The following is a 21384-nucleotide window of genomic DNA, read 5'->3' as shown; positions in this document are numbered from 1 at the left end:
ACAGGTGACCCAGCTATGGAAATGTTCCAACAGTCACAATACTTTTTGTCTTCATCTTAGTATAGAAGTTATTTTATATTTAATTTAAAACTTAAAACTTGCTGTTGTTACGTTTTCTTTTTAAATGTGTCATTAATTTATTTTTCTTTAAAATAAATTACCATTGTTTGATATTTTGTTGTCTAATGTAATAATATTCATACATTTGTGGCCACTGTATGAGAGAAAGTCTATATTTTAAGTGCTTTAACAGTTCAAACTGTTTTAATGTATTTATTTTTTCACCATTTTGGAGCATTTTATGGCTTTTTTTATTTATTTATTTTTTTTGCAGTTCACTTAGTCTTACACCGTTCAATTCAGTGTGGCATGTTTAAGTACACCTTTTCCAGTATGTGCAGTCTCTCAATTAATATGAGGTCATCATTGCATGTCTATGCAAGACTAAAAATGCAGTTTAAAATAGTTTTAGATGAAGTGTAGCATGCCATACAGCAGGACACAGCTGTCACTATTTGACAACTACCCAAATACAGCAGAGATTCTTCTCTCAGATCATGATTACTTTCCAAATCAATTTTAAAATTATAAACCTAGAATGGTGTGGAAGGTAGAAAAGGTATAAGTTGAAAGATATCATATTATCCTGATAAAATTCGTTTCAACAGCAGATTATTAAACTTCAATCAAGTCAACCAGTTTCCATTAAGCCCAGTGGAGATGTGTAATGAGAATTTAACAGAGGAGCCGTGTAGTTTGATCTAGGAGAGGATATGTCCTTCACTCTCTCTCTCGGTGTGAGTGTCTGCTTGTTAAAGATATAAAATGTGAAGGAACTCAGCAGTGCTTAAGGAGTGAGAGTGAGAGAGCAAGAGACAGTGTGTGCTTAATATTGACAAATAAAAACAGCGTCCTTGTGGCTATTATGTGTGTGGCTTTAGATTAATGTGAAGATCAGCGTGGTTTCATTTAGTCTTTCTTGCCCCAGGAGAAGACCGTTCTACAAGTGCCAACCACCTGAATACGCAGGCAGAACAAAAAATAGGCACAAACACAGGCACAAACACACACGGCTGTTTGTTTATGGGAAACGGTTATTTGAAAATGAATTTAACTCTCTATAACAACATCTGCACTTCAGATCATTTAGATTTAGGATTAATTACTGAGCACTGGTTTGTGTATACTGTGGCTGCTGCTATTATTGTCATAAAGCATTATTCTATGAACAATGGTTGGTATCTCATGGTGATACTACAGTACTTAATGTAGATATACAGCACAGCATGGTTCTGAATGATTACCATACTCATCAACAATGACATTTACATGCTGAAAAATACCAAACGTGACATTATCAATGTTTCTGAACCATGTTCCATGGTACCATGTCAAAAAAACATGGTAATACCACTGTACTTTTAAGTTAGTGTAAGTTAGTGGTAGTGTAAAATTATTGATTAGTTACATAATCAAAGAAAAAAATACATATAATACACCTTTACTGATGTTCACAGTTTATATTGTAAGGTAGAGTTTTATTTGCTTGTAACAATCTTAAAGGTATAGTTCACTCAAAAATGAGAATTTTGTCATCATTTACTCACACTCATGTTGTTCCAAATAAATATGACTTTCTTCTGTGGAACACAAAAGGAGATGTTCAAGTGAATGGTGACTGCGGCTACTATTCTATGTAACATCTCCTTATATGTTCATTTTTAAATGAACTATCCCTTTAATTTGAATGGAAACATGTCCTTCAATACAGTTTGTATTTCTGTCACAGAAGTCAAACAGCAATTCATTTCATTTTCCCTAGACACTGATAAAGCACCATTATGTTGGTGCAAATGTTAATTTTTAAATATCTTTTGTTGTTTAAACAAAATAAGAAACAGTGTCATAATGCAACCTCTGTAAAACATTGTAGAAAGTCATATATACACAAAGATGATGAACACGCCCACACACAAACACCTGCATATCTGTCTCTCTCTCTCCTTGAGCTTAAACATGTGTTTCCATTAGACCCGGCTGTCCTCTGTGAAACTCGATTGACAGCTAACTTCCCAGTGGTCATAAAGGACAAATCGCCTAGCTCTACTGTTCCCATAGCAACCACATCTGAAACCTGCAGAGAATTCAGCTAGTCTTAGAATACTCTCTTACAGAAACAAGGCCAACTGTCAGCACAACACACACAGAAGGGTCAGAACGCACACTTCCAGTGAGCTGTGGGCTGGGACACAATGGCTGTGTCTCGTTTGGAAGGCTGCATGCTAGGTAGGATGCGTCCTTTGAAGGCTGCAGTATACCGAGTGTCCTCCTTTAAACAAGCCTCGTTTAAACGAGACGACCTTCATAGGACAAATGGAAATGGAATATAACATGGTTGCTATGACAGCACGCCACTCTTTAACAAACGCAAGCACTTTGAGTGAGAAGGGAACAAAGTCCCTTTGGAAGGGAATGTATGAGGTAAATTTAGGAGAGTTATAAAGATGTAAAGAGAAAAGAAAATAGATTTTACAGGTGTACTTTTAGTCTAATACTTTATTTTAATTATATATTAATATAATTATACATATTGTATACTCTGCACCCATCTACTGAGGTACTTTAACTTGGGAATTAACATTCCTTGCGTTTGAACATCATATTTATGGGCAAATTGGCATAATTTTTTTACACATTTCCGTTGAAGCAAAGAATTGTGGGTTGTGAGTGCCCACGAAGGATACACCTCAAGCATCCTCCGAATTCCCATGAAAGAAGGTCGCATTTGAAGTGTCCTACTCGCTTTTCTGAAATGAGACAGCCTCGATGACGTATGCGGCCGACAAATGTGACCTCTGGAGGACGCATCCTTCCTAATGAGACACAGCCAATATTTCTGGGTTTTCCTGTAAAGGACACTCCTGAGAATGAGAATGAGATTACAGAACATGGCTCATAATTTAACACCTGTACTTAGATCACTGCACATATAACTCAATAAAATAGACTGTACTACTAATAGTGAGCTAAATCTGACAAACCCTCCCTTTGAGAACATTTGGTGATGTCCTCAATCATTTTATGAATTAAGTAAATAATATTTTATGTCATTAATTCTAAAAATGCAAAAAAGCTGTCTTTTAGAGAAAGGGTTAGGGTGTGGTGTAGGGTTAGTCTATAGTAATTAAAAGCACAAACTGAAATTTGTTCTGTTCATGTTTCATGAATGAGGCCCATTGTGTCACAATAGGGATGGTTTGCGTATGCAAAGTGTGTGTGTGCATGTGTGCTCTCTATCTTTGTTCTTTTTTCAAACATTCCATGCACCTGCTCCTAAAGATCACTCTGCTTCTATGACTTTACAGCCATGCAAAACCCCAAGAGCACACACAAAAAAGAGAGAGCTATCCACATGTCAACTTGTTGAAAAGGGAAAAAATGTAGGGCAAAACATTTTCTCTAAGTCAGTAAAAGAAAACTGACAGAAACACACATGCTGTCAGGATTATGCCTGTATATTACAATCTCCACATCCACTTTTTCAAATACATATCTGCCGTGTCAACTTCTCCGAAGAGTCTCATGTGTGAATGCAGTGTCATAATGCATGCATGTGTTTGCTATGTATTTGTAATAACCATCTGTTTTGTAATGCAGTGCAGACCATTAACAATGGTAGTAATGCATAATATAAAAGCAAATGAATCATAGAGTGATTTCTATCTCTTCTCTGCAGAGGCTGTGGTATGATAGACATTAAACCAATTTAAATGTTTTGTGGACAAGCCACTCACCACATGTTTTCTAGCCAAAGCAACCTACAATACTTAATAACAAGGACACTCAATATGGAGAAGCCTGAGGTTTAGTGACTTGCTCAAGGCACAATGTTGAACTGAATTGTGATCCAAGTGGCTGTCTACTTCCTGGATCACACCTACTAGGTAACTGAACTTAATTGAATTAGAGGCCCAGATCAATTGGAATAGAGTGCAACAGTTAGGTTGTACAAGTTGCATTCATTTTCTCCTTAGAGAAATTGATTTTGAGATAATGTATAAACCTTTCAACATAGACCTAACTAGAGGTCAGAGATGAGCAAAGTGATGGTGTATGCTTCAGTAGAATCCAAAAGTCAGTGTGATTTAATTAATCGGTCTCCCTAAACTCTCAAACTACTTGTAAATTTGTACTGTACGTATCTGAATGTTTTGCAATAAATGTAAAATATTGTATAATAAATGTTGTATAATCAATAATTACAAGTCTATAGATTGATATGTATATACATTGTCATTTTTTATATTCAATTACATCATTCGCAATGCTGCACGGTATTGTATTCCCTCATTAAAACAATCAAGTGTACAGCCTTGTACCTTTGCCATTTTTATGTTTACAAATACATTTGCGCTTCAAATTAAACTTTGAAATGCTGTGATTCATCTTGGAGCTGGTTGGTTTGGTTTAATAATAATTTTATATTTTTTTGAAATCCCTTTGGGGAAAATTAAGGAAAAAAAATACTTCCAGAAGCAAGGCTACTGAAAAAGTGGGCAGTCACTGACTTTTTTGCAGAAAGCAGTGTTCTGAAATGTCATGTAAATAAGAACGGCAATTCCCTAATGCTTTAGGAACGGCTTAATGTGGTCATGTTAACGTACACGCATCTTCTTTCTTACAGGTTTGTGAGGAGTGCGCATGTGCGTGAACAGACTGGATACCAAACTTCATAGGATTGAGCCCTACAACAGGTCAACAACATTTCTAGAAGTACCACGGGAAAAGCACACACACTATAAATTATACCCATTTATACACACCAATGTGTATATGTCGACTGTCCCTCACGTTCGCTTTCATGCACTCGTAAATTGGGGGAATCCCAGAGTTTTACATAAGAGGGAAACCCCACTATTTCAGTGCAATTTCGTTGCAGGTTGCGAAAAGAAAGTTAAGGAAACGAACACTACAACAACAATACCTGGAAATAAAGCGAAGCAACAGAGAATAAAATAGTGAAGTCTTCCTCTGATCTCATATTTGTTATTTACACAAGCGCACAGGGAAATTACATTGCTGTGGAGAAAGCTACATACTGATCGAGCCACCATAAAGAGTATGCTGCTTATACAGTGCATGTAAAAGGGAACGCCACTTTCTTGCAATAAACTGGTGCGCTCTAAACCACCTCCACTTTGGTAAAGAGGGTCAAAGGGGAGGACTCAGCTGCAGGTACAACTCTTTCATCCTCTTTGTTCCTGAAGGACATTTCTGTTCCTAAATTAACCACAAAAAGAAAAGGTGGACACAACTAATGCAAAATAACTGGCCCTAAAATGCCTCTCTATTATATAATGCAGAACATCAAATGCTGCTGGAAAAGGTTTTTATGAAGGCAGTATTCAAGACCACATGTGTTGCTTCATTGATGAAGCTTTTTGGAAACATCAACATCTACTTTACAGAAGTAACATGGTTCTTGTGTGATGTGTCACCCACAATGGGGATCGAACCTGGCTCTCTGGTGTGATGTACACTGTCCTCTAGCTCAGAGAACAAAGGGATCTTTTACTGGAGTTATATCTCAAAAAGTACAACAAAAACAGGAAGCCATCCTTCACAGGTAAAAAAAATAAACAAACAGCCAAAATGTTCAAAAACAGAGACTTAAACTGGCAAAAACTCAGGTGATCTAGGTAGGTTGGCTCAAGACTGAACACAGGAAGATGAAACAGGTGAACTTAAATAGGGAAACACACAGGTGTTAACAATCAACATAACAAGTGTGGGAACCAAGGGGACTCAGGACGCTAGTGCCAATTGGTGGTCTGGAGAAACATTGCAGGCTGAAGTATTACATCTTGTCTGTCAGAATCTGCTATTTTTATATATATTTATATAATTTGGTCAGATCTGTAAGATCACGTGTGTGAGAATGAAAGTGTGTGTAACAGAGAGAGTGAGTGAGCGAGAGTTGGTGTGTGTGTGTCCGTGTAAAATGTGTGTCGGAAAGCATAGCAAAGGGAAGTTGGTGTTTTTGCACATGGTGTTGCAGAAAACTCTCATTCCAGGAAATAGAATACACATACTGACCCACACACAAACACGCGCATACACACAATCCAATTACACACATAAAATAATGATCTCATAGTGAATCAATAACAAAACTAAACAACAGTCAGAAAAACCTTACTAAACTATTAGAGCTTTAAATACCCCATGAAATCACCTGATGAGCTTGATAAGTTTTCGCTCTTCTGTTGATATATTTCCTATTTCAACAGGTAGTATTAGGGGTAGATTGGAGGTTCTCTTTCTAGAGAGCATTTGATTGGACAAAATTCTGTGTAGTGCATTATGAATCGTCATTACTTCAGTATATTTTCCATAAGAGAAAGACTGTAAATTTTATATCTGCATATTGGATAAAAGTTAATGTTGCCAACTTTTAGGAGTACACTGGCATTTAGACGGCCATAAAACATACAGACATGGACTAAAAGCCTTAAAATTTTAATTTCATGAGATTTTAAAGAGATTTTCTAGATATCAAACAATTCTGACTATGGTTATTTTCTGTCCCTTCTCTGGGTCTACAACGTTCTGTATTCCCATGCCTGTTGAATCAGTGTTATCTCAGCTGTCCTTTCACCTCTCTTTTTCTCTTAATTTCCTGTCTTTATTTCTTACTTTGTCTGTTTTGACTTTCCTGGCTGACCAGATCTGTTATTGTTAACATTTTGGATAGCACTATAGCTTGCACGATAAAAACACAGATACACACGCATATGCACACTCCATTTACACATCCTATGATAAGCACAGACAATTTGATCAGATCATCCTTTGACAATCTTGGCAACAATTTTACTTTGAGATGTACATCAGTTTCCTGTATAAACAGATGAAATATGACATTTTGTGGAAACTCCTGCAGTATTCTAGTTCAAACCTATCCACATTCCATACAGCATTCAATTGTACTTCCTCAATTCTCTGCACTGAGTACGATAAACTCGCCAGTGTTGAGCCAATGTTGAAGTGAGGTGCTGTAAAAAAGTTACTGTAAAAAAATATATATATTTAGAAGCATAGTGATGACATGAATTGATGGTGAGAAGAGGTAAAAACAAAGAGTGTCACGAGCTGGATTCAAACTTATGCTCCCCACATGAGCACCACGGTGCTATATATCAAAGCACAAGCCCTAACTACTAGACCACAGCTCTGTAGAGAGATGATTGCGGAAATGATAATAGACCTTATTCACAGCAGCGCCATCATTGATTTTTAATAGGAATGACATCAAGGCCGTGACAAAAAAATAAATAAAAATAAAATAAAAATAATAACACAAAATCCATCTTCAATGGACTTTACTGCAGTTTAAAGTGTTTTTGGATCATTCTGTGGACAAAACATTGAAAAATTATCTTTCTAAGAACATTCAGTTGTAAAAACTCGTCAACATGAGTTGTGGAAAATCAGATGTGATTAAGAAGCTTTTTACAGCTTTATACCATGCATGCCATTGAAGAGATGGTAAGTCTGTCCCTCACAGCCTCGTTGTCATTCCCATTAAAATCTAAGATGACGCTAGCGTGAATAAGGTCTATAGTCAAGACTTGATAGAAAATTTTATCATGAAATGTCGCAAGCCAGATTCAAACTCATTTCACCCATATTCACCACAGCTCAGTGTGTCAATGGGATCATGGCCCCAACAAAGTGGCATTGAACTTATCTCAGACCAGCTTACCAGCCTACAACTTGGTCACAATAATGTAAGATACTGACAAACTGGTCTCACATCAGTAACAACCTCCACCATGATCTTCTGACATAGTATTCCTATGAGATAATGCAGAGTAAACATGAGAAACACAGCTGCCAGTAACTGACAGTCATAGCTAAGCTCACTAATCATGATCCCATGAGTTGCCCAACAGAGGGAAGAGCTGGGATTGTTCTGTTCTCAGAAAAGTGTACCCCTTACACCATTTAGCAGCTGGTACTATGGTGATGTAATGCCGTATTATCAGAAATGAACAGCGAAGGGGAGGGACAAAGGAAGGAAGGGAAAGCTAGAAACAGCAGGAAAGAGAAAACACTCCACAAACTCTCACATGCAGCTGTGGTTGACATTTGACTCTATGAACAAACGGCTCACCAGATCCTGTTCATGTTTTCAAATGTGTTCATCCTAGGGATGTGCAAAACTACATATTTCCAAAATTGACTAGATGGTGGGTTGCTTAAATGTTTTGTGGTCTAATTTGTCTTAAGGAAGCCCCTCACTATAAGGCTGGTTTGGATTCACCTGAGTCTGATCTGAAGTGTTTTTTAGAGGATGTTTACATTGGACATTTTTTCATAAAAATAAATTAATAATTAAAAAAAATTCAGAATAGAACAGAATGCTGGAGCTGCTTTTTTAAAAGCTCTAAGCTCATGGTGGGACACTCATAAAACTGCATGAAACATAACAAAACCGTCTGAATGTGTATGGCTGTATCAGAGGTGATTTAAAGGAGATGAATTTAAACTTCTAAGAGTGGATTTTACTGTGCAAACTGTCTAACAGGGCCATGTTTCAAAGTTTCGCAGGACTTGCATGCAATATTGTGTTTATTTGGAGTCCCACAGAAACCCTAGACCTAGCCCTACCCCTAAACGTAATCTCAATCTTAACCCTAAACCTTCAGTACAACTAAACCTAACCTTAGTAACAGCAATGATGACTTTTGCGACATTTTCAAAGATTGAGCCATACCTTCTAGCAAGACCTACTAACAGCTAAACCACAGTTAAAGCACCATCATCAAGACTATAAAGAATAAAAAACATATCAGAAAATATCTAGATAAATGAGTCAACCCCAATAATCATCTAGTCAGTTGTTGGAAGACAAGTCAAATAGCTAACTGACAATCAGGGCCCATCCCTGGCTCTTACAGGGTTTTTATGTGTGCCTATATACTGCAGTGTTGCGAACAGGGTTGGGGAGTAACGGAATACATGTAACGGGATTATGTATTTAAAATACAAAATATAAGTAACTGTATTCCACTACAGTTACAATTTAAATAATTGGTAATTAGAATACAGTTACATTCAAAAAGTATTTTGATTACTGAAGAGATTACTTTGCATTTTATTGTCATTTGTTTCATTTAATATTTAGTGCTTTCAGATAGAAAACATTTATACATATAAATGATGCGATCCAAAGTGCATTTGAACAGCAGTGGAACACTTTCTTATGATGCGTTACATTCATACGAGCAGACAGAGGAGTAAGTCTGAAGTAAGTTTGGAGCAGAAGAAATAGAAATAAACCTTGTGTAAATTGTCAGCTTTACGCAAAGCTAAAATGCTATTTCTAGCCATCTTACGTCCACGTTACCAGGAACAATCATATTTTTTTATCAAGAAAATTCACGTTGGATCATAATTTCTTTTTTTCTAGTAAGACCTTTGATATTAGGGCAAAAATCTTATTCTTCATAATAATTTTTGTATTGTTTCCTGTAAAAATATCTAAAAATACTTAAAACAACACTGCGTAAGATATTTAGGTTTTTCAGAGAATGTATTTTTAACATGTGTATTTTGTCTTACTGTACTGGCAGAGTTTTTATAGTCAAAACAAGTGAAAAAATATACCAGTGCTGAAGAAGTAATCCAAAGTATTTAGAATACGTTACTGACCTTGAGTAATCTAACGGAATACGTTACAAATTACATTTTATAGCATGTATTCTGTAATCTGTAGTGGAATACATTTCAAAAGTAACCCTCCCAATCCTGGTTGCGAATAAGGTATACGTGTGTGTGTTAACAGTTGTGTAACAGGGCTGAGCTCAGGTGAGCTCATGGAGGCAGCATTACCTCACGGAGTAGGCCTACTCCTGCCGTATTTGAATATTCAGATCCAAAGTGCTCCCAACTTCTGTCATGTATGAGCCGATAAGCTATCAGCCAGAAAACCCAACAAGATAACAAAGATCATAATTGTGCTCTATTTCCACTCAATTTGCATGATCCAACCAGTGACATCTCACGTTCTCACATCATGAGACTCTAAACATGAATAATTTGCAGATTTATTGTGTAACACTTCACAATAAGGTTCTATTCATTAATTAAATCATTAGGTATCATGAACTTACATTGAACAATGATATTTCACAGCATTTATTAAACTTGTTTAATGTTAATTTATTAAAAACAATTGTTTGTTCATGTTAGTTTTTGCATTTACTAATATTAATGTTTATTTTTTTAGTATATGCAAAAAATAAAAGTATAATCAACCTGTAACAAACAGGTTTATAGTTGGGTTGAAAATTTCTATAACAATCATTCCACTGGAAAACTTCCTGATTCTTTCTCTCTCTCTCTGTCAAACAAAAATCTTGGTCAAAGTGAAACCCACTCATAATTGCACAGACAATCTATAGCAATTATACACACACAGACACAGTTAGTTATGAGCAAGTATTGTTTGTACCCCACTGTTTCACTGAGCAGGCAGCATTCAAACAATGTCATTATCAACCGAGCTAAAACTGTCTCTCAATATTCAGAACAAACACTCTGAGTTTAAGACATCCATCGTGATGCTTACTTTGCCAGAGCAGCCTGTAATCACTGCTTCTGTTTGATCAAACCTCTTACTTCAAAGTCTAACACAGCGGTGTCACCTTGAAGCCACAAAGCCCCCCAAAACAGCTGTACCATTACAAAGCCCTATCACAAAACACCTTATCTTCTACACAAATCGATTCTCTGACTGATTGAATTGAGCTTGAATAAGCCCAGATAGCCATAACCTAGATGAGAGTTTAAGAGTCATTCACAGCCATCACATCTGAAATTACTCTGTGTGTGTGTGAGAGAGAGAGAGAGCGGGAATGTGGTAGCGCATAATGAAGTACAGTTATTTTGAATGATCCTGCTTGACTGGTTTGGAAAATTGAGTGAGGAAGAGCATGCTTGCTGTACCGGCTTTAATATGTGCACCTGGTCACCTGTCTTATTGTTTGACTGTAAAGTTATAACTGATAATAATCCCCTCACACATATGCTCACTCCATCTACTAGAGTCAGGGCTTGTTAACTCGGCTTTACGGCTCATGCAGTTTTGTGCTTATGGTACTTAAGTGTTTGGAGTGACACAACAGTGACCTAGTGACTAAGCTTTTCGTAGATACAAGAGCATAACCAAGGCTGTGGCCAAATCTTTGGCTTTGAATATTTGAAGATTGCATTATTATTTTATTATAATAATATTGATTATTATTAAACAACCACTATTCTGAATATGGGAAATGTTCTCTCTTTTTAATATACAGTGGCCCCTTTGTTTTTTTGTTTTTTACATTTTGGACACTAAAATCACATTTAAAAATGTAATTGCTTTAAATGAGAAAAATACAAATTTAAGTAATTATCCACCCAAAAATGATAATTCTCTCATCATTTACTCACCCTTATGTCATCTTAAACTCATACGATTTTCTTCATTCTGTAGAACACAAAGATATTTTAATGGAGATATGATGTCTGTATGAAAAAGTAAATTGAGACCAAACTTTCAAGCTCCAAAAATGACATAAAGGAAGCATAAAGGTGTTTTAATCCATGTCTTCTGAAGCGATCCAATCTGTTTTGGGTGAGAACAGACCAAAATGTAACTCCTTTTTACTATTAATCTTGATATCAGCTGTCTCCTTGGTGATTATTATTTCAAGTTCCATTACACTTACTATCGCTCTGCGCATGCGTCAAGCACTTGGAAGTGTAATCGAGTTTGAAGTCATGATTATGAAAAATGTAGAGTGAAAAAGAAGTTATATTTTGGTCTGTTCTCACCCAAAACTGATTGAACCACTTAAAAAGACATGGATTAAAACACCTTTATGCTCAGGGCCAGTCAACCCATTAGGCCACATAGGCGAGCGCCTAGGGCGGCATCGCTTCGGGGGTACCGATCTACCGAGCCAATTTTAGTATGTTTAACATAATCTGTGTCGAACAAAATGCAGCCTGTGCATTCTGACAAGTTGTTGTGGTGCCCCCCATGGAACATAGACTGTGTATAAAATGACTTACTACCATACTATTACTGTTTCTGTCATATCTGTGTTTGGCAAAAACAGTGAGAGAAGTACGGAAAGTATGACATTGTTAACACAGCCAAACATCACAGGGCATTTCAATCAGAGCGATGCGTGAAATAATCGCTCTTTTGAGTTGGTTTTTCTCAATTTGTCTAACTTGCGGGCTGAATCGTTTGAAGCTCTTTGTCACGCAGTAAAACAGTAACGGGGTGCTTCAGAAGACAGAGAACAAAAACAGCGCTAAACGAAGTGGATATTTACGTACAATTCATTGAAACAAAACCTGCAGCTGCATTCAGTCGTTTGCCAAAGATAAAGAAGTTCATGTGCGAGTGCGAGTGCAGTGTGAACGATCGTCTACTGCAGGTAAAGACATTTTTTAAACTAAAAGTGTATCAAAATACTAACATTACATGAAAGTGCTTAAAAGTACCAAACACCAAGTACCAAGCCAATACCATGTTTATTGGACATGTTCCTTGGTGTAGCCTACCATATAAATACCATGATATATTATAAAAAAACACCAAGGTTTTACCATATTGTACCATCACTGTATCATGATACTGCCACAGCAGGCTTTTGAGAAAAGTCAATTTGATGAACTTCATCTTGTGCTTTGTGTAACGTGAACAGGTGTCAATATGTTTTTAGTCCATAGTTTCATTAATGCTACACAATACAATGTATAGACTTTAGACTACTAAAGAAAATGTTCAAATTATGCTCCACCACAAACGATTTGGGATGTATTTAATTATATACTAATTTGTACTTTTTTGTGTCAAAATTAATACATAACTCTCTAATAATTTGTATTGGTGGGTGGGCTGGAGGGTCTCGCCTAGGGTCACCATTCACTTGCATTGTATGGGCAAACAGACATCATATCTTCATTAAAATGTCTTGATTGTGTTTTGTGGAAAGAAGAAAGTCCTCCTAAGGGTGAGTAAATGATGATAGAATTATCATTTTTGGGTGAACCATTCCTTTTAAGGAAGTGGCATCTGCAAACAAATGATACTAGACCTTTTGTAGTATGTATGAAAACAGTTCCCCTCAGGTCTCCTTAACATAGTAACCATATGTGTATAATAAAAATAATGTTAACGTAAAATGTGGTCCATGTGGTGACATCTAAATTAGCTGCTTTTACTGAAATCAAAAATAATATTTAATATCTCTGTGTCAACCTCAATACATTAGGTTTAACCAACTAAACAAATTTTAAGGGTTAGATTAGTCAGAATTAACTCCTTAAGGTAACAATTGCAGATTTCCAGGTTTTTTGTTTTTGTTTTTTGTTTTTACAGCTCATCACATTAACTATAAACATATGTCACAAGTCTGACAACCAGAATGTGTCCAAATACTTTTTTCCTTAATTTTCACCAATATACAGTATATCTTGCTTTATCATTTGAAACAACTTTTTTTTGTGTGTGAAATGCTTTGCTTGACAAGTGTATTTTGTGATATTTATTTGAAGTAAATGCCATTTGGTTTGATATTTTGTTATTTAATGCAAAGACATTCATACTATTTTTAATGAGGCTAAAGTGTCCAAATACTTTTTGGGCTTATGGCACAATATATACACTCACCACCAGACACTGTTCCAAGAGAAACACATTAACAGCAACTCTAAATTGAGCTCACAGTTAAAGAGGAAATGTTTGCATCCAGTTTTCTGGATCCAGAGAGAAGTGCACATTAAAGTGAGTTACATTTGCTTGTGAAAAAAATTTTTTTTTTCAAGCAAAAATAAAAAACTACTTTTTAGACAAGTAAAGTACTTTAAGCAGTAATAACTGTGTTTATAGCAACTGAAGGCAGTTGCACTCTGATAGAAGGGCTGTTAAGATGTTTTCTGGTAGCACAACATAATCTCACACCAATGCAACATACTGCACCTTAGTGTGACAAATAGTTACAACTCTGTTACCAAAATGTATTGCAGCATTTACTAACTTAACAACACGGAAACTCTTTTGAGGGTAGGGTGAGAAGGAACATTTCAGGAATAAAGTAAAACATGATGTTTACCCCTATTGTTTGTGGTTCTGCTTCTACTCCGAGAACGACTACGTTGTCTCTGTAGCCTCGTTCGACCCAGTAGTCTGTAGTAATATCCTGGTCTCCCAGAACCTTTCCGTGTAACACCTGACATAGCTCCGAGCACGCTCCTATCACACAAATACACACGCCTCAAACCACAGCTCCACTTATCCCAGAGTACACACACAGACACACAGTCCTGTGTGATTATCTCACTGCCACCAAAAACTTCCCTAAAGATCCTGTCTGTGTGCAAAAGCCAAAGTTGTGCAGTGGCATCCAAAGTATCAAAGGAAATCCATTCCAGAACTCAAGTCCAATTGAGCTGGGAAAGTCCAACTGCAGGAGGGAAGTTTGTTTTCTCTCTCTCTCTCTCTCTCTCTCTCTCTCTCTCTCTCTCTCTCTCTCTCTTCCCCTCTGTTGCTTGATTTCTCACTGAGGAGAGGCTCTCCAATGCCACATGGTGTCTCTCTCTAACACACACACACACTCATGTTGGTGCGGCTATCCTTATGAGGACTCTCCATAGACATAATGATTTTTATACTGTACAAACTTCTATCCCCTAACCCTACCCTTAAACCTAACCCTCATTTTCAGAAAAAAACATCATTTAGTATGTTTTCTTTAAGTGATTTGAATTATGGAGACACTAGAAATGTCCTCATAAACCACATTTATAGCATAACACCCTTGTAATTACCAGTTTGTAACCTAAAAAAATGTTCTCGTAAACTAATTTAATCTTTGCGAAAGTTATTACTCCACCCCATGCATAACATCATTAACAACGGCTCCATGCTGTTAAGCCAGTGTGGTTTGAACGATTGATGTGCGACATAGTCACTACAGTTTAGGGAAACAGTCATGACTAGCAAGTATATTTCTCCAATGATGCATCGTACTATGGTGGTTAAAGAGATAATTCACCCAAAAATTAATATTTTCTCATCATGTACTCACCCTCATGCTATACCAGGTGTGTATGACTTTCATTCTTCAGCAAAATACATTTGAAGAAAAACAGAAAAATATCATAGCTCAGTAGGTCCTTAAAATGCAATTGGATGGTGATCAGATTTTGAAGCTCCAAAAATCACAGACAGTCAACATAAACGTCATCTATACGAGTCCAGCTGTTAAATTAATGTCTTCTAAAGTGACACAATCACTTTTGGTGCGAAAAAGATAAATATTTAAGTTATTTTTTAACTCTAAATCATGCTTCCGGTCAGCAGCAGTATGCTGCACGTTCGACACACATGGTAGATTAGCGCTGTTTACAAGAGAGTAGGAGGAACACTGTATAGAATCTTTGTTGGGTTTGGTTTAGATCTGTACTAATCTGTTTCTTTACTCACAATGGTGCATTTGTGTGCTTATCATGAATGTCTCAACCGAGAGGAGAACGTAAGATTATGTCCGTAACATGGCAACGCAACTACGTCACATGAGAGACCACGTGATCTCCACCCTCTCAGAAGAGTTGGATTATGGTTAAAAAATACTTAAATTTTGATATTTTTTTCACACCAAAAGTGATTGTATCGCTTTAGAAGACATTAATTTAACCGCTGGAGTCGTCTCGATGATGTTTATGCTGACTGTCTGTAATTTTAAGAAAGAAAGAGATACACACCTGGAATATCATGAGGTAAATAATGGGAGGACATTCATTTTTTTGGTGAACTATCCCTTTAAGAAGTGAGTTACGTTGTTGTATGGGAAATGCAACCCAGGTTAGTGGGATAAAATCTTTGATTTTCAGATTTTAGCTTAAGTGCTTATTATGTTGTCTAAACAAACCTACTATTATTCTACAAACTTTGTTTAGGGTTTTTCCAGAATCCCTATTTTTCAAACATTAATTCCTCCTAGAGCTCTCAAGCAACATCCAATAAACTCAGCACAAAACTTCAACCTGTACTGATTTTAATGTCTGTTTTTAGCAGAGTGGGTTGTAGACAGACACGTCTGTGAATTTTTTTTTTTTTTTTTTTTTTTTTATCTATTATTTAGCTGTCAACCAGGATCAGAAATTAAGGGGGGCTTGGAGCAAAAATGCCTCCAGAAATGACAAAAATGCCTATGAAAGTTAATATATGGGGGCAAAAAAATGCCCTCGTAATGAAATCTTTTTTTTTTTTTTTTGTAACATCTGATATAGTTCTTCATATTCTACTTACAGTAAGTCCTAGTTAAACATATTATGGCATAATATATGAGCTGATGTTGATTTAATAGTTAGGGGTTAGAGGTTTTGTTTTAATTTTTGTTTTAATTGTTAGAGGTAAAAATTCTCAATGTTGATAATCTGTATTAATGAATTTATTAAAATTATGTATTTGGCATTGAAACAATATGCCTTCATAAATGTCAAAAATGCCCATGAAAATCTAATCTAGGGGCAAATTCAAATGAAAGTTAATTTTGCTCAATTAAAGTTGATACTGACACTGGCATCAACTATTTCAAATAAACAAGACTACATATGTAATGTATTGAACTTGGTGTGTCTGTGAGCGAGTATCAACCTTCTTTCAGGGAAGCTGGTTACACAGTCCTTACAATTTGCCTATTGTTCCCATTTCAACCCTCTTACTTTCAAATCATTCCCTACTGATCCCCTGTCGGTCTGACTGCTGTAACTCCCCAGTTGACAACAACACCTGTGCCATAAACCAGTCAAACAGTAAGTTATCCTAAAATACTCCTATACAACTCTTGTTTGCATGTGTGAAGCCTGTGTATCAGGATTACTGCCGGATATTCCCCCTTGTGTCCCTGTAGAGATACTGAAATAAAAAAATAAAACACACACACACACACACACACACACACACACACACACACACAAACACACACGTTGGTGCAGCTATCATTATGAGGACTCTCCATAGACATAATGATTTTTATCCTGTACGAACTATAGAGTCTATCCCCTAACCCTAACCCTACCCCTAATCCTAACCCTCACAAAAAACTTTCTGCATTTTTACATTTTCAAAAAAACATTGTTTAGTATGTTTTTAAGCATTTTTAATTATGGGGGCAGTAGAAATGTCCTCATAAACCACATTTATAGCATAATCCTCTTGTAACCTAAAAAAAGGTCCTCGTAAACCACCCAAACCTGCCCACACACACACACACCACCACCACATTTAGTTCCACTGTTCTTTGCTTAAACAGTGAAAACAATGTTTGCTTGGGTTCACATTTGGGGGCAAACTCTGAAACGAGGTCATTTCCTGTTCTCATGATTTTCCTAGACTTAGACACTTGGGACACTTGAGACAGAGTTCACCACAGATTAACATAGTGTGCATGAGAGTGAGAACAAAGTGATGGACACTCGAGAACTTTTCAGAGGATCATATCTCTTGCATACTCAGTCTTGTCATTCCAGATACCACAGTTGGAATGTCATACATACAGATTAGAGCACAACAGTCTAAAAGGCACTGTTTTCTTCACAGATTCCAGTAGAATAGAATTTCAATTGAATAATTCCAATAGAATGTTACACCATGTCCAAACCAGGCACCACGCAATAAAAAAGATTCTATGTAAATTAAAGTTTGTGTCCTAACTAACCGCGACCATGATACATTACAAGCAACACAATGTTTCGATGGTCGCTTGGTGTCTAATTTTGCACTGTTGCGCTCGGTAGCCAGGCCCGCATTGAAATTGTATTGATCCAAAATCCCACTCCCGATAATTGTACATAAACATCATATATGTTATGACTGGCTATAACTGTCTCGTGTCACACAGCAGTTTCATCCTCAGTGTGGACAGACAAATTGCTTGACGCTGGCAACTTTCACATCATGTCTGGTTAGGACATGGTGTTAAAGGGTTAGTTCACCCAAAATTTAATTCCAAACCTGTATGACTTTCTTTTATCCATGCACATGAAGACAATTTTGAAGAATGTTGATGCTGCTCTTTTTGAAATGCAATGAAAATAAACAGTGTCTAGCATTCTACCAACAGCTCCTTTAGTGTTACATGGAAAAGGAAAGTCATATGATTTGGACTGAATTGAGAGTAAATGATTACAGAATTTTCATTCTCAAAAAAGACAAAGACTAAAACATTGGTCTATATTGGTATGTTTGTGTGTTTTCTGTGCTATAGAGCTTAACACACTTTGATCTTTATTTCTTTTCACCATTAAAAAAAAACATTAAATACATTTAATAATTTTCTTCTTTGTGTGCCTTTATTAGTCTTAATTTCAATGTGTGAGTGTACTGTAGGTGTGCTTGTATGTTTGTGTTTGAGAGAGATGCATTGTATTTTCAAAGAAATAAGGAATAAAGTTTTGGTTAATCTGATTGGTGTCTTAGATAAATTACCTTTTCTCCTCTGCTGTATGTGAAGAGTATCAAAAGATCCACTTTACCAAATGGGGGAAAAAAACAGTAGACGAATAGAAGACAAATCTGTTCTGAAAAAGATTTCCATTTATCTTTCTATTGGCAGTCTGTTTCAGCCTCATACAGACACACTGAATGGCCTTTACAAAAGTTGAAAAAGGAACAAAACGGCATAACATCACTTATAAGATCCAAAAGTAGAACACTTTTGGGATAAAGTAGACAAAAGAATAGAGACAACTTCAAACTTTAGAGCGACCATTTAAAGCACTATATCAGCTTGAATATAAATTATGTTTCTTCATTTTTTGCTCAGTGCACATTGCTATTATTCAGTAAATAAGTGTTGAATACATGCACTAACATTACAGAAGTATGACTAAATCTGCATTAGTCTTCCTTTAAACGGCATGCCCACAGACTGTCCACAATCCATTCACTGACTGTGTGATGCATTTGCACATATACATTTTAAGAGTTGGCTGAAATCACCAATTCCAATCTGATTGGATGGCGCTACTTCCAGGAGATGAAGGGTGCACCAGTCTGCCTGGAAACAAATTTGTGTTTTCAAAGTACAGGCTGGTACAAGGTTGTTCCAATGAGCACTGTTGAGGAAGAACTTTTCCCTTGATTTGCCAAAGTTTTCCACATTAGTGGCATTAAATCTTTGAAATACATTCCAAGTTTTGTTTGAGGTGCATAGCATCAAGTAAACTAGATATCCACAATCACTTCATATTACGCATTGTTTTTGAGCTATGTCTGTGAAATGATGCTCATATTAAGCTTAATATTAATTGTTATCAGAATAAACAATTCTTTAGCAAAGTTTACTAACCTAACTGAAGATTTGCGATTGCCAAGCAATATAACAACTTTGTGCTACATTGGAAGACTGAGAATGTGATGCACAAGTTTTATACTACTAGACTACTTTTATGACACTGGAATATTCATTATGATTTCTAGGGTTGGAAGTGTTACTTTTAAAATGTAATCAGTTACAAATACTCATTATTTAGTAAAAAAATCATAATCATATATGTAATCAACTTACTACAATAAGAAAGTTATGTAATCAGATTACATTTTTTGAATATTTCAAGGTGGCATAGGCAAATAAAGTAAAAAAAAAAAAAAAAAAAGCAATATGATCCCAAAGACTTTTAATTATGCCTTCTGGATGCAAACAAAACATGTTTGAATAATGTTACGAGTGATGTAGCAATTATTATATATAAGAAAGAAAAAAAAACATGAAAAACAGGGATACTGCTTCTTTACACTCAAAAAATACTTTAGTCTATTTTTAAGATTTATGCATTTAATTTTCATAACAAAATTCCATCAGATTGAACCAAGTAATCTTTAAAAAAAATAATTAATAAAAATCAAATGTATTCAAGTTTTATTAATTAAATTCTGTTAAAGCATACTCAGTTCAATTTGAAAGAATTTTGTTATGAAATTGAAATGCATAAATCTCAAAAATAGGCTAAAATATTTTTGGAGTGTAATAGGGAATCAGAAAATGTTCTATGTAGAACAACTCAGTATATTTAAACAAACCAGGTCCTTTATTTGCTACAGAAAATGGCTTATTTTCTCATCAAGCAAATACAATTAGAAGAGACACACTCAGTTATGTCTTAGTGAACATTAAACAAAATCTGACAGGATTTCATACCTCAGATTAAAAAGTCATGCAAAGTTTAATTCTGCCATGTATTGCAGTTAGTGTGTAAACTAATTGGCACTGACCATTCATTAACTTCCAATTGCAATAACTAGATCACAGGCTATCTTCATCATCAACATTATTATTAATGCAATGTTTCCAGTGTCTTTCCTCTGCTTGCTCATTATCCACAGTCCAACATTACCAGCTAATGTTTATGGGTGATTCTATGTTTATGTTTAAGGAGGATTTTAATGACATCACACTTGTTTTAAAGAATAGAACGAAATAGATTTAAACCTTTTTTGTGTCTCCCTCACCCAGACATTGGAATTAAACAATAAATTTATTATAAGTATCAAAATCAGATAGATTATCCATTGCACCTTTTTCCTAAGAGCTTAATAACATTTTCAATTAATTTGGTATTTATGTGTACAATACGGGATTTTTTAAATAATAATAATAATAATTAAAAAAAAATCCCTATTAATGTCCCTTATAAATAATGTCCCTATTGCTGTTGTCATTACATCACAATAGAATTTCAGAAAACAAATATATTAAATAAAAAGTGACAGTGAAGTTTCGACAGTATAGGCATCCTGTGCATGGAATACGCCCATTTGCTGGGGGCAGTGGTCATTTCCCCACTTCAATACGGAACATGTTCCTTTCTGCTGTACAATTAATGATGCACAAATTGTGTCACAGAATTGGCACAGGCAGCTATTCCTGCTCCTATGATGCTCAGATGGCGAAATTAAGAGGGAACACTTATAACAAATTTTAGCTAACCTAGCTCACATGATTTTCATGTGGGTTTTACCTACAAATGATTCTTTAAATTAAATGTTGGATCCTTGGGAAAGACAGCATCTTCACAGCTGGAAGACATAAATTGCACTGAACTGTAATGTTGTTTTTCTTTTCTCTTCTGAAGAGTTTTTCTTCATCTGTACCACTCTAAAGCAAGCAGCAGTCTATATCATTTTTTGTCAGGAGGATCTTTTGTTTCTTTTAATAACATTTTTATTCCTGCTAGTAATCCCAGTTCAACTATTCCTTTTATGTAAAATGTGTGGTCAGGTGTTTAAAGTGCTTTTACAACAGCTTTGAACACATC

The 21384-nt window shown here is 35.8% G+C and overlaps 1 protein-coding gene across 5 annotated transcripts in view; it reads right to left on the bottom strand.

Moving 5' to 3' along the window:
- Nucleotides 1-21384, bottom strand: part of LOC127440121 (disabled homolog 2-interacting protein-like) — a 209762-nt gene that overhangs the window by 116828 nt on the left and 71550 nt on the right. For 2 of the 5 annotated variants that reach the window (XM_051696524.1, XM_051696525.1), the window contains exon 1: nt 14178-14566. The exons of the other annotated variants lie outside the window; for them this stretch is intronic. In XM_051696524.1, coding sequence (XP_051552484.1) covers nt 14178-14301 — 124 coding nt within the window. In that variant the 5' untranslated portion in view covers nt 14302-14566. Of the gene's footprint in view, nt 1-14177; nt 14567-21384 lie in introns of those variants that run through there. 5 annotated transcript variants of the gene reach the window in all.

Source organism: Myxocyprinus asiaticus, chromosome 4, assembly GCF_019703515.2.
Source record: "Myxocyprinus asiaticus isolate MX2 ecotype Aquarium Trade chromosome 4, UBuf_Myxa_2, whole genome shotgun sequence".
Classification (NCBI taxonomy): Eukaryota; Metazoa; Chordata; class Actinopteri; order Cypriniformes; family Catostomidae; genus Myxocyprinus; species Myxocyprinus asiaticus.
Note: the sequence above shows the minus strand (reverse complement) of the source record. Positions and strands in the feature narration are given on the sequence as shown.